At 40.6% G+C, this 14,790-nt stretch overlaps 1 protein-coding gene across 1 annotated transcript in view; it reads left to right on the top strand.

Annotated features, from left to right (window-relative positions):
• The window catches only part of NSF (N-ethylmaleimide sensitive factor, vesicle fusing ATPase), a 160,973-nt gene extending 146,183 nt beyond the window's left edge, over positions 1-14,790 (top strand). The window contains exons 18-21 of the mRNA XM_082603461.1: positions 7,479-7,613; positions 8,713-8,826; positions 12,608-12,663; positions 13,152-14,790. Coding sequence (XP_082459587.1) covers positions 7,479-7,613; positions 8,713-8,826; positions 12,608-12,663; positions 13,152-13,272 — 426 coding nt within the window. The 3' untranslated portion in view covers positions 13,273-14,790. The remainder of the gene's footprint in view (positions 1-7,478; positions 7,614-8,712; positions 8,827-12,607; positions 12,664-13,151) is intronic.

Here is a 14,790-nt window from a genome sequence, read left to right as displayed (position 1 = left end):
GCAAGCTTTCAGAGCTGCTCCGAGTATAAAATCTGATGATTCCATGTCTTTTTCACAAACTGGTACTAAAATATTCTTTAATATCTCAAAGTGGTCTGCTCTTGCCTATAGTGATTTTTAAAAATTATTTGGGGTGAAGTTTCTCATTTCATATTCAATGTGCATTATGAATTCCCCCTCTTTATTGTCCTCTGTCCTGCCTGCAGCACCAGGAGGATGGTTACAAAGACAGTAGGCTAAGAATTTGCTTCAGGGTAAAATCTAATGGAGAGTTTAAGTGTAGTTGTCTGCCTAGTTGTAACATGATTTATTTGAAACATCCTTCCTTTGGTATTCAGCTTAAACATTTAACTACCAAAAAAAGAAGTTACAGACATTTGAGCCATGAGAAATCAAATGCATGCAGGATATGCAAAGAGGCCCCATTCCTCTCCTCGCTGTCCAGACTCTTGGTTGTTTTTAATAGTAGTCAAATTTTTCCCTTGATTTGGGGAAACCAAGAGTTGTAGGAGATGCTTAATAATACTTATCTCGCTAGCTTAAATTAATGGCTTCTAACGAGTCTTATCTTTTCTCTGTTAGAGAAGTCTGTATTATGAATAGTTATGAATAGCTTAACTATTGACGATCAATTGATTAGCTAAAAGAAAGCGGTATGACATCCTTTGCATCTAGTTATATTGTAAATGAAGCATACATGCTGATCATTCTGGATTGTTTTCTTTAAAACTTGTTGACTTGTTATCATAGTATTCAACACTTGGGGCTCAGATGTATAGACTCTGAAACGGTAGTTATTTTCCTGTTGAACATCTGGTATAGTGTGCATTATTCAGGGCCAGAAGAGAAGTGTAACAAGGAAGGAGTGACCTGCGGCCCTTGAAACCTACACTGAGATCACCATTCATTCATTCAACACAAATGTATCAGCCTGTCACTATGTTCAAGGCACTATGCTAGCCCTGGATCCATCAGTGAAACCAAACAGACACAAGTCCTGTCCTTATGAGGGAAGACCAGCAATAAATAGAATAAATAAGTAAAGACAGTAAATGAGTAAAGTATATAGTATGTTAAGAGGTGGTCCCTACTGTGGGGGGAAGGAGCAAGATAAAGGGAGATGAAGCGGGTATGGGGGGGTAGGCCTTGTGGGAAAGGTGACACTGGAGCAGACCCTGACTTGGAGGCAGAGAACCATGTGGGTGTATAAGGGAAGAGCATTCTAGGTAGAGGGAACATCAGAGTATCTTCTGTGTGCCAGGCATGCTGTGCTAAAGACCTGCAAGGACAGAGATGAATAAAACATGGCCCCGCCCCCAGGGAGCTGACAGGCTAGAAACAAGATTCAGACTTGCAAATAAATGCAGTGGTAAAGTTGTCTAAGCTCTATGGTGGATAGAATTTTTTATTTAATCTGCACTGAATAATAACAAATTAAGTTAAAATATCAGACATTACTCCCATTTCAAGAATGAAGCTAGTGTGACAAACTGAAGCACCTCTTACCAGAAAAGCTTCACATCCTCTGCCCTGAGCTGATTTCTTCCTCAGAGTCCCTGCCTCTCACCGAGGCCCCTCACTCTCAACCTGCTGTCACGGCTGCTTCTGAGGGGCGTTTGATCTTTAGCTTCAGGCCTCGTCTGGGCCTTGACTAACCGTCGTTAAGCTGAAGATCGGCGTGCTCATCTCCCCCTAATGCAGAGAGAATCTTGGCCCTCTGGGAGAATGCACTCTCTTGGCGTCGTTTGCGGCCAGGGCCGTGCATTGTTGGGAAGAGAGGAATTCTCAGGTGCCCCACTGCTCGCCCACCCGACTCGATGTCATAGATTCCTGACATCCCAGGCAGAGGACAATTTTTCAGGTTCCTCTCAAGACCATCGTTCAAGCCCTCACTTCCTTTCACTCCTGCCTCCTCTGACAGTGATGGCAAAGGCCTCCCTCCCCCACGCATTCTCACCTCATGCTCTACTCTGACAAGTAGGCAGGATTTTTAATCCCGTTTTTATGGTTGAGGATGAAACAGGTGCTGAGAAGTTCAGTAATCTAGCCCAAATCACCCAGCTATGAATGGTGGAGCCTGTGCTTTTTGTATGGCACCAGGCCACCTGTCCATCAGGGGACTTGCCTCTCCTCCCTTGCTTTCTGCCCACCCTGGGCTTGCGTTGAAATGGAAGGCATGTGTGTGCATCACTGATGACGAGGCGCCGACCCTTCCTGGGCGCGCTCACTCTGAGACCCTTTCTCAGAGCCGTCTTTCCCGCAGCAGCCCCCTCACAGGCTGCCGGACTGCCCGGCATGAAGCTGCTGGGATCATCTTTCTCATCATCACAGTTCTTCCACCTCCAGCACCTTCTTTAGTTTCCTGTTGCTTTTTATACTAAATCTCCTTTCTTAGTTTGGCATTCTGAGTCTTCCTTTTATTGGCTGCCTACTCCCCATCTCTCTAAAAAGACTTCGTTTTCAGCCCTGAGGGCTCTGGCTCAGCTGCCTCCACCACCCACATGGGAATTAGGAGCATGGAAGACCAGTCCCTTCTCCTCCAGGGCCTCCTCTTCATCAGTGTCTCTATGATGCTATAGGAATCTTCCCGGATGACCCCATACCAGTGAAGCTGTGCCCATAAGCTGTGTCCCCTCAGCCATTATTCATTTGTGTTTGCTGGTGTGTTACTTGGCAGTGGTCCCTGAGTATTTACTTGGTCTCCCCAGCCAGATTGTGCTCACTTTAGAGGCACAAACTGAATCTCATAATTCCATAAATACCTGAACAGAGTCAATTCATGTTAATGGTCTGATCAACTAATCTATTTTATCTTTAACTTACTGGGCTTATAAATTCTGAATTCTGAAAAATTTCACTTTTGTTTACAAAAGCCTCAAATTCTAACAACCAGAAAATAAAGTTTAAGGCCCCCAGCACACTCACTTCTTAATCCGTTTCAGGGTTTCCAGTTGTTCACAGTTCATTCTTTTTACCAAGGGTGTATTGCCCTTGCTCAGCATTGAATGATATGGAAATAATTGGCCTTTCTTTACTGCATAACTGACTTTACTTTTGTTAGCAGGTTAAAATCAGCCCTTCCATTTCACTGCAGTATTATATTGGTGGCATTTTTATTTAAGGGAGGGGAAAAAAAGCTTTCTTCCACATGAACTTTTGTTGCAAATCAGTTTATTGGGGCCAATCAATGGGCAGGGCCTATGAAAGGGTGTGGATTATCTGGTTAGTCCTTTGTGTGGCAAAAGGCTTAGATACTGCTTAGTACTTGGCTCATTCTTCATCATGTAAAGAAGTGGTTTTTCTGAAGGATCAACACCTGACTGAGCCCTGCCTTTTTCATGGTAATGTTTTCACCTGAGTTGCTTCTTATGGTACTAAGAATTAGTTAACTAATACTTATTTAACCTTGGAACAATGTTTATCATAATCCGATTGGCAGATAGTCGTTTTATTTAGGCCTTTTCTTTATTGCATCAGAACTAGAAAATCTCAGTGAAGAGTATGCTGGGAACAATTTTTTCCAAGTAAGTTGTCGCTCAGCTTTTTTCCTTTCCATCAAGGGGCATGTTTTGGCGTTATAGACTCAGACTAGTAGCCACTAGTAGTTGGATTTCTCTTTTGGGGTTGAGTTCTACTTCTATTTTTAAAGCTGGCCTTCTCATTTCATGCTGCTGGCAACTTTTTCTCCAAAATGTTCTCCAGTGTGATTTATGATATTAATATATTCAGAGCTGGTTTTTCACGGTAAAGCGTCCTCATGAGTATTACCACTAATTAATATACAGAATGACCCAGCACAATTTAATTATTTGGTAATGTTTTTCGGTGTTTTCTTAAAGATGATGCTAACAAGTCAAGGCCTGAACTTCCCTGGGTCATGACCTCTCTGCAGTGTTTGCAGTCTTGTTAAACAGAAGAAAAGCAGAACATAAATTAACATCTCCATTATAAGTTGCTCTACATTTCCCAGTCTTAACACTCTGAAGAGCATAGTCACTGGTAACATAAGACAAAGTTTCACTAGGAAAATGGCAATACCAGCCTTCTGGAATGGGTAAGAAGCCATTCTTCTAGGGCCAGTGTTGTCCTCTGTAAGAGAGGGGCAAGATGAGGGGGTTTGAATTATGGACTATGGAACATTAAAAACCTAAGGAAAAAAGCAAAGTAACAGTTATCTTTAATTGTAATGAAGATATACCAGCCTATGTGGCTTTTGGCATCTATGAGCCTTCAAGGATACGTTCCATATTGTATTATAATGATCTGTTTTGTATCTGTCTCTCTGTATATACAGGGTCTATTCCGTATTCATCCAGGAGCTTGGTAAAGGTCTGTTGACAATGTGTTTGATTTTTAGCTAGTTGGTTTCTTGAATAATAACAATGATTACCCTTTAATGTGTATACTTCAGAGGTATACTTCTCTCTCACAGTCTTTGCACAGGCATTTGATATGCCAATTACTAATTATACCAGAAAGCCTCAACCTTGTTTCTTTAGTAGGCCTTTGTTTATGTTGGTGCATCATCCATTCTTGGCACAACAGATGGACAAAAGCAATCAGTAAGACTGAGAAAGGCTAGCACACCTTATTAGCAATAGTGGTTTAATATTTACAAAACCCCAGTTGAAATTGTTTTGGCATCTGATCTTCAATTTCTTAAAATCTTTTCCTACATTTAATTTAATTTTCACATAACTTTTTAATTTTCTCATTTATTTTAATGCCCTGAGTTTCTAAGATCTGTGAAAGGTTTAATTGTATTAAAGGCTTATCTGTGGAATGAGTGTGTGTCATAAATCTAGTGACATAGTTTAAAATCCATTCCTCTTCCATTTTCCGAGTAAACATTTTTAAAACGTGTTTTTCTTTGTGAAAAAAGGCAGTATACAATTTTGGATTCTGGATCTGGTTTCCATTCCTGGCTCCATCATTTATTAGTTATTAGACCTTGAACAAATTAGTTAAATCTGTAAGACTCAGTAGCTTCATCAGTAAAATAGAGATAATGCTGATACTTAATTCTTAGGATTATAATGGACACTGAATGAGAGATTGATCTAAAGAGGTGCCATACTGCAAATAGGAGTAAATGGAAGTCTCCATATCGAGTGGTGAGGTACCCAGACTCCTTCCCCTATCGACTCCCATGTAGTATGTTGGGAACTAGTCTCTATAACCCTCAGAAAGGAGACTGGAAGATTCTCCGGGGAAAATGTACACATCCTAACCTTTGGGGGACACCCAGTAATCAGCCAAGTCTTATCATCCTATCATGAAGCTCTCGGACTCAGAGCTTCCAGTCACTAGTTTAACTCTTAAGTATGAATAGTAATCCAACAATCACCAGACACTTGAAGAAAACCACCAATGAACAAATAAGAAAAAAAAAAAGAAAAGAAAAGAAAAAGGAACTCAGAAGAGACAAAGCAGAGAAAAGAAGAAAACATTTTTTAAAATGTGTAGTATTCACAGAGATCTAAAATAAGGTAGTATCCATGAAATATAATAGGATGTAATTTTTTTTTAAAAAAAGAAACATTCAGGGCTTCCCTGGTGGCGCAGTGGTTGAGAGTCCGCCTGCCGATGCAGGGGACACGGGTTCGTGCCCCGGTCTGGGAAGATCCCACATGCCGCGGAGCGGCTGGGCCCGTGAACCATGGCTGCTGAGCCTGCGCGTCCGGAGCCTGTGCTTCGCAACGGGAGAGGCCACAACAATGAGAGGCCCACATACCACAAAAAACAAAACAAAAAAAGAAACATTCAGTAAACAAAGAGTGACTTATCTCAAGGTTCATAACTTATAGAACATACGGATAAAGAAAAGATTCTTTTAAAATTATATATATTTTAAAAGTTAGAAACAATGAGTCAGAAAATCAGAATGGCATCAGTCTTCTAGTCAGCAACACTGAAAATTAAAAGACAATAGAACAATACCTTGAAAATTCTATGGGGAAAATTGTTTCTAACCTTGTTCTCTATACCTAGCCAAACTATCAAGTATAAAGTGTACAGTATTAAGGGTGGAATAAAGGCATTTCCAGGTCTTAAAATTTTTACCTCCCATACACCCTTTCTCAGGAAGCTTTTGAAGTATATGTACCATGGAAAAGAGAGAATAAATGAAAAAACAAAGGAAGGTGAGGAGACAGGGGATCTAACAGAGAAGAGAGGAAAGTTCTAGGGCTACAGCTGTGCAGCAGGCCTAGAGAACAGTCAGTTCAGATTGAACTTTGAGAACAGAGGACTCCAGGAGGGGAATGTCTTTGAGAAAAAACACCCAAAACTTTAAAATTCCCTAACATGTTTGAACATATTGGTATGATATCCATGGCTGTATTTGTTTGGGATGAACTTGTGGTAAGTACTTGATAAACTAAGCAAAGGGGGGGTTGGGGGAATGGCACTTATTAACTCTAATAAAAACAAAATGTTGCCCAAGAAAGGAAATTTAATAGTACACTACATGGCTTAGCTGTAAGTCATATTTATATAATCATAATAAATACTGAATATAGATTTAACCAAAGACTGTGAAATAATTGGAAGGATGAGAAAAAGGACATATTGGGGTGGGGGGCTGTGCAAAATTAATATTAACTCTCCCTCTTCCATAATAGGAATTCAGGAAATAATATTTAAAGCTGAAAAGAAAAATCTAAAAATAATAGTGTACCATTGTTATTTAAAGATGAGGAAGTAAATACAAGAAGAAAAACTAAGAGAGTAGAAAATGGTTGCTTCTGGAGAGAGGGAATCAGGAATGGTGGCCTAAGCCTGCTATAGTTTTTAAACATTCCTTGTATATTTTGGGGCTAAAAATTAAAAAGAAATTAAAGATATTAAATGAGACAATTATGTAAAGCATTTAGCACCATTCCTTTCACAGTTAACTGCTGCATAAATGTAAGCTATTATTATCCTACCTCTCCTAAAAACCGTAATAAAGCCTTGCTAAGTGGGTGGCATGGGGTTTCCACTCATTCATTTCATTTTTTCCCCAACCATACATATATTGATACTATGTTGGCTGTGAAAAATGAATTACAAACATATACTAAGGTATCTTTCTATTTGATTTGTGTATCTTCCTGATTTACCGATCCATGATGTTATTGATATGGATAAAGAGAAAGAGCAGTTGCCTCTTCCTGAACCACGTGCTGAAGAAAGTGTTGCTCTTTCTGAATCATGTTGTTGATACATTTTTTTAAGATTTTCAAGGGACTTCCTTGGCGGTCTAGTGGTTTAGACTCCGCGCTTCCACTGCAGGCAGGAAACTAAGATCCCACATGCCGTGCAGCACGGCCCAAAAAAAAAGCATTTTCAAGAGGACAGTTCTGAATTTTTTTCCTTCTCTTTTGCCTAATCATTTGCATTTCTGCGATTAAATAAATGGATATTGTTCAGGCTTACTCTAGTTTCCTAATCAGTCCTTTCACATGTGTTTTAACGCATTTTCTCCCTATGATCAGGGCCGCAAGCTTCTTATCATTGGGACCACGAGCCGCAAAGATGTCCTTCAGGAGATGGAAATGCTTAACGCCTTCAGCACCACCATCCACGTGCCCAGCATTGCCACAGGAGAGCAGCTGCTAGAGGCTTTGGAGGTGAGAATGAGCCAGTGGAGTGCACACCGTTCAGAGAAAGGAGTTGAGGCTGGATTAATGCTAAGGGTGCCCCAGACATCACACCTGGTGTTTAGTTTCTGTGTTAACCTAGAACACGGAACCTGGGATACACCTGCAGTCATTTTTAGGAATTAGAGGAAGAAGAGATAAATATAAGTGAGAGTGAAGTAATTCCTCATTCCTTGGTGGAAGCAGCATACCAACTGCCAGGAATGAATTACTTTGTGCCCAGCATGACTAATGCATATAGATTACATGGACCAGAAACTTGGAATGGGGGGGAGGGAGTACAGTAATCAATAAATAGAAAATTCAGTTATTCATAGTAGCTTTCAGCCCATTTACTTGCATTTAATAAATTGGAGCAATGGTTAAAGCCTTAGAAACTTGAAAAAAGCTATAGAAGTAAAAGCAACCCCTTTACTAACAAGTTCATAATGTAGAAATGTTTTCTCACAGTTTTTTGAGGATGACATAGTCTTTGATTTAAAAAAAATATATCCTTTATTAAACTTTTGATTAATATCAGTGTGCACAAATGACTTGATGAAGTGTTAGAAAATATTATCTAGTGACTTGTTCAGCAGTGAGAGTCAGGAAGGCTTCTTAAAATCCTCAAGACTCATACAATTGGGGCGTACTCCCAACAAAATAGAAACCATCTATATGATAAATGTTTCCAACTTACCTGTTTGAGCAGTTTTCGTGCTGCGGTTGGTTGAGTAAGAGAATTATTTAGTCTGCTTTGACACATACAGATTATTCCTAGAAAGGAATGTTAAAAATTTTAACTGATATTTATTATGGATTGGAGCTATTTTTCCCCCAGCAAATATATCTCTAAATTATAATCAAGGTCCGTAAGAAAACAGAGTTTAGGATACCAGTTTTCATTTTCATGATCGCAGCTAATGGATTTCAGGAAAGTCAGGTTGGATTTTAAAATATGAGAGAATTCTGTCAGCTTGAACCAGTTAGGTAGTTCTTATCACTGTTCTTTTGAGGGTAAATGTGGGAATTAACTAATGTTGTTGATGCGCTTATAGAAGTGCTTTAATTTTTTAAATTGTTTTTGTAGCTGTTGGGCAACTTCAGGGATAAAGAACGCACCACAATTGCACAGCAAGTCAAAGGGAAGAAGGTCTGGATAGGAATCAAGAAGTTACTAATGTTGATCGAGATGTCCCTACAGGTAAGATGCTTCCTTCTCCGTATGGTTCAGACATAGAAGCTTCACCGTATATCCCAAGAGTTTTTATCATTTCCTCTCGCTGAGGTTTTAAGTTATAATTCTTTTATATTATTTCCAGAATCAGGTTGGTGTTAGTAGCCTGCTTCTGAGATCAAACAATAACTTATTGGTACTTTTCTTTCCTACTTCTTAAAATTCAAAAGTAGAAGAAAAGAATGTAGAGTTACTTTAAGTTTTAATTTAGGGAGTCACTAGGTCTTAGAACTAGAAAGGACTTGAAAGAACAATTGTTCTGCTGCCCCCTCATTTGAGAGGTGAGGGTCCCGAGTGTCCCACCGGTTGTCAGTGAGTTATGCAGGGTCACAGCCAGTTATCTACAGGGGTCGGGGGGTGGGATGGCGTTGTCCATCAGAGGTCAGGAAGCGACGCACAGACACCAAAAGGGGCCTGGGAGACGGTTTCAAGGGACAAGGTAATTGGGTGTACAGATTAGACTTAGGCTGTGTATATTCTCCCCTGGCAGGGCTCCTAGAAATTTTATGCAAACTACTGTAGGGTTGAAGCGTCCAGGATCACATAGACAACTAAGCCCCAGGCTACTGCCTGGGCAAAAACAGATGAAACCTCTTTGGGACTTTCTCACGTCTACGGGCAACTTCCCTTTCTTCTTTTTGTAACTCCACCCCTCCGTGTGCACATCCTGTGTCTTTTTGTCCTTATCTGACATACTAGTTAGATAATAAATGTATCACTTCCAAGCTTTGTGAGTTCAGGGGCCTTGGCTCTCACTCACTACTAAATCCACGACCCCTGGAACAGAACTGGACACATAGTCGGGCACTCAGTAAACTTCTGTTGAATGAATCTCTCCCGGGTCTTAGGTGGACAGACTGGCTGCATTCTGAGAGTCATGTATTATGCTCAGTCCTGTTCTTCCAGCAGTGCGAGCTGTGGGTGGATGAGGTGAAATTTAAGTTTCACTTACTTACTGAGATAGGCTCTTGGACCAATAACAAATTGGAATCACGAAGCAAATGCTTTTTAATCTTTGCTGGTAAATTTTTTTTTATATAAATTTATTTTATTTTTATTTATTTTTGGCTGCATTGGATCTTCATTGCTGTGCGCTGGCTCTCTCTAGTTGTGGCGAGCAGGGGCTACTCTTTGTTGTGGCGCGTGGGCTTCTCATTGTGGTGGCTTCTCTTGTTGTGGAGCATGGGCTCTAGGCACGTGGGCTTCAGTAGCTGTGGCACACGGGCTCAGTAGTTGTGGCTTGCGGGCTCTAGAGCACAGGCTCAGTACTTGTGGCGCACCGGCTTAGCTGCTCCATGGCATGTGGAATCTTCCTGGACCAGGGCTTGAACCCGTGTCCCCTGCATTGGCAGGCAGATTCTTAACCACTGCGCCACCAGGGAAGTCCGGTAAATTTATTTTAAAATAAAATTGTAGCTTTCAGAAACCTAAAGTTTAATTTACTGAACTTTCAGCTGGACTATTTTAAAGCCAATTTATTTTTCATTTTGAGCAGTAAATTAAAGTTACAGACAAATCACTTTGCTTAGGATTATTCTTGGTAAAGGTGCATATACATTGGCTCTTTCCTTAGAAAAGATAAATTTGTCAGATAGTCAGCTCTATTCTTCAGTTTTTAAGTTTCAGCACAATTTTTTTCAATAATTGCATAGAAGAAACTATGTGGGTTTTTCTCCCCAATCCCTACCCCTTCCTCTTCCTTTGATGCCCACCGGTCAGTGATTCAAGTTAATGCTTCCTCTGTATGTGGGGTGGAAAGTGAGAGTGGGGCACTCAGGCCTAATCTTCAGCGACTGACACTTCATAGGCCTCTGAGTTTGAACCCCTTCACATCAAATGGATTTGGTGCAGCTGAGTGAATTCTCTTTAGATCTGCCTTAAAGAGACCGAGCCTAAGTGAAGAGGCATGTAGTTTAGCAGAATATAAGTCATGTTACCTCTCTGTTCACTATACACAATTCTGTTAAAACTTGCACAGTGCTGAGGATCTGCTCTGACTGGATGTCACCTGAGGGAATAAAGTCATTTATCTAGATTACTTTTTTCCTCCCTTTCTCTTGACTTTTAATTCCATAGCTACAGGCAAGTCAGTAAGTCCTTGCTCACACATATTAAATATATTTAATGGGCAAAGACCTGCAAGTACTGACTACAGCGGAACTCCAGCCAGTTCCATTTTTTTTTAAAGAACTTGACAATTGACTCATATGTAATTCTATTCCCAAAGAGGAAAAATGTTTCTCTTGTTAAATATTCACACTTTTTCTTAGTCCTTTGTAGTCTGACCTCTTAACTTTGATACATTTGAAACTTCTGTTCAGATGTTTTTCTGGGATAGAAGAGAAGAAATCTTAAAAAAAAAAAAAAAAGTGGTTGGAGGGGGGAATCCAATTGCACATTTATCCACAGCTGCACTGAGCATTTGAAAGCTATTCCTGGAGGGCAGGGAGTTCCCTCTTGGGAAACAGACTCCTTGCCCTGGAACATTTTTTAAAAGTTAGGTGTGTTTCTTACAATAAAAATTTATTGTGTTTCTTACAATAAAAATTCATCTTAAGGAATTAAATTTTTATAAATTTGTTTCACTTATTTTTGGCTGCATTGGGTTTTCGTTGCTGCACACGGGGTTTCTCTAGTTGTGGCGAGTGGGGGCTACTCTTCGTTGCAGTGCGCGGGCTTCTCATTGCGGTGGCTTCTCTTGTTGTGGAGCACGGGCTCTAGGCGCGCAGGCTTCAGTAGTTGTGGCACGCGGGCTCGGTAGTTGTGGCACGTGGGCTCTAGAGCGCAGGCTTAGTATTTGTGGTGCACGGGCTTCGTTGCTCCGCAGCATGTGGGATCTTCCCGGACCAGGGCTCGAACCCATGTCCCCTGCATTGGCAGGAGGATTGTTAACCACTGCGCCACCCGGGAAGCCCCATTAAAGATGTTTCTAATGATCATTTTTAGATTACTTCACATCTCTGGTGGACCAATGAGAATAAAATATAGTTAAACAAATTAGTAGAAATATGAATATGAAATGAAAATGAGTAGGGATAATTAATAATAACCTGAACCTACAACCTGAGCCAGAACTAACTCCCCCATCTTTTTTTTAGACTCACAATGCAGTTCTCAGTCACAAGAGACCCAGATTATCCAGAGAGCATGTCAGAGGAATCAGCCCCACAGTTCTTTTTTTTTTTTTTTTTTTTTTTTAGTTTCAGCACAATTTTTTTCATTAATTGCAAAGAAGAAACTATGCAAGAGAGACCAAGGCTAAGAAAAGCTCAAGTGTCCATTATATAGAGTTAATAAGCTATTTTTTAGTTGCTTAATCAACACCAATTGGTTTCTTCAGTTTTGGTCTCACTTTGAAGCCTTTGATGAACCCTATGAATTGGATGCCATGTGCACCCCCATGAATGGGCAGCCCCGGTCTCACACTTGGTGCCTCTCAGTGCTGCCTCCTTACCCGGTGCTAGCTAAGGGAGCGCTCAACTGAGGTGCCTGTGGATGACCAGCTGGGTCATTCACAACCTCGTGCATGGCGATTCTCTATGCTGGGAAATCCCATTCACTTCCCTTGAGTGACACAGTCTGCTTTGCTGTGTATCAGAATACTGGTCAAGGAGCAGGTAACACATTTCTGTGACTCAGCAAAGCACTAAGGAAGTATAAACCCGATCATTTTCTTGGCATGAAGTAAGGGCATCGTGACTAGAAGGCGCCACTAACCCGTCGTCTTTATTTCTTATGATGTGTTTAGATGGATCCTGAATACCGTGTGAGAAAATTCTTGGCCCTCTTGAGAGAAGAAGGAGCGTAAGTACATGCGACACTTAAGACGGCCGGCCAGACCTCCCACTCTTCTAACCCCATGTGCCTGTTCTAAGGGCTGCTGTACAGTGCATGTGGATTTGAATTCTCAACCTCTCCTGGACAACTTTGTTTCTATTTATTAGAATTCTTGGCTGTGTTGTAGGTCTAGGAGACCAAGCAAGGAAATGGGTTGTACTTTTGGTTTGCTCTCCCTGTCCTGCTTTGCAAAACTTCCTTGTCACAAGGCAGGAACAAGCTCGATGGTACATATTTATTGGAACCTGCTTTTAAATTGCATGGAGCGTAACCATTTTCTTTTGTGAAATGCTCATCTAATAGCAACTACATAGGTGAAAATGTAGAAAAGCCACTCAGAAGCTTTTAGTGTGGTTTTGTGATGAACGGCTTTTTGCAGACCGTCATCTGTTTTTTGTGTTTTGGATATTTCTTTTTCAGTAGCCCCCTCGACTTTGAAAATGAACTATTTTCAGATACAAAGTGACCAAGGAAAGTGACCAAGGTGAAGGTGGCCGGGGATCTTCACTCGACTTACTCAAGATACTGGACAAAGTGAAATGTTCCCTGCCTTCAACACGTGCTCGCTCTGCATGACTAGCGCAGTGAAACTCCCTTCCTTGTGCTTATTGAGATCTTCAGTTTTGTGGAAGGTATAAATTTGCTTTAGAATGCTGTGCTCACCTTTCCGTGCAAGCCGATTCCTTCTTGCTCAGTCTTTAAACGTGGGAAACATACTGTGCTTGTGAACACTACACATTCTAAGCTCCCTACCACCACCGTCAGCCAAAAACTCAATAAACGCAACGATGTTGCAAAACAGCAGTTCGCAGAGTAGAAGGAAGACTTTCTACATGTAAACCAGGAGCAGTGAATAGAGGTATGGGTTCAAAGGGGTTATTTTGTAACTTCCTTGTGCTAACACTAAAGGTAATTGGATATATGGTTAAAGGTTCTCCCGGAAGCCCGGTCATCTTTGCCTAAAGAAACAGGGCTTTGAATTTCTAAGATGCTGTTCTCAGTCATTTTCAGAGATGTTTCCAAGTTGCAGTCAGTAGATCTTTCTTAACAGAAAGTCAGATTATTATCATGTTGGCTGTGACACCCCCTTAATATAAGTAATTTGCTCTGTGGCAAGAGATATGCTAATCATTACCACTTGGTAGATGTTGTTAACAGCTTGTGAGAGATGTGTATGGAAAAAGCACACACCCCTAAACAGAAAGGTGTCATGAAAGTAACTTACAACCCTCTCAGCACTCATTAGTGTCCAACTCTAAATGGGTCAATCCCTTAGTTTAATATTAAAGGCTTATTCAGTATCACCACTTTTCCTTTTTCCTTAGCTTAATGACTGACTTAGAATGTATCCTTCCTTTAAATTATCTGTACTACCTAGCATCTAAATAAAACACTATTTCCAGAAAAAATAAACCACTTTCTAGTCCTCTCCCCTCAGTCCTTTAACATCCATTCCAATACACTGAAGACATTTCCTTTCCCCACTACGCACTTCTTCCGAAGAGAAGGAGAACGGTGGTGTAAGCCGAGTTTGAAGAAATTTAATCAGGTCGTCATGTTTGGTGAGGAGACTCGTGGAACATGCCACTGTCTCCCCGTTGCTGCTTAAACTTCTAGGACAAGCGATCAGGAGCCACCTGAAGGTACCTAACGCCACCTGTAAGAATTGTCACGCGTAAGGTACTTGGGTGTAGCTATGTCATCTGTTCCCGTGGTAGAAGGTAAATTATCTCCAGATCTTGCTCTCTGTATATTTTTGGTAGACTTGTATGTCATATCTACTTTCTTTTGGGTTTTCACCCCTAGCTTATTTTGTGGCTGTTTTGGTTTTTTTTTTTAGGTGGATTGTATTGTGAAATTCTGTGATTGCTGGTGGCCAGTATCCTGGATTCCCTTCTCTGTCTTAGATCTTGCCTCTTTTTTCTCTTCCCATGAAAGCAGCACCCATTGTATTAACTTATGTGTCTTATTAAATAAGGTTAATGTCTTTGTGTTTTGTCCAAAACTATATTGAAAAAATATAAATATTATATTGTTTAATGCAAATGAAGGAATGCAATAAAGAGTACATATACTTGAAAACATTCTGTAGAC

This window comes from Mesoplodon mirus (genome assembly GCF_964341445.2).
Source record: "Mesoplodon mirus genome assembly, chromosome: 18".
NCBI classification, from domain to species: domain Eukaryota; kingdom Metazoa; phylum Chordata; class Mammalia; order Artiodactyla; family Ziphiidae; genus Mesoplodon; species Mesoplodon mirus.
The sequence above is the reverse complement of the archived record's forward strand: the minus strand, read 5'-3'. Positions and strand labels throughout refer to the sequence as shown.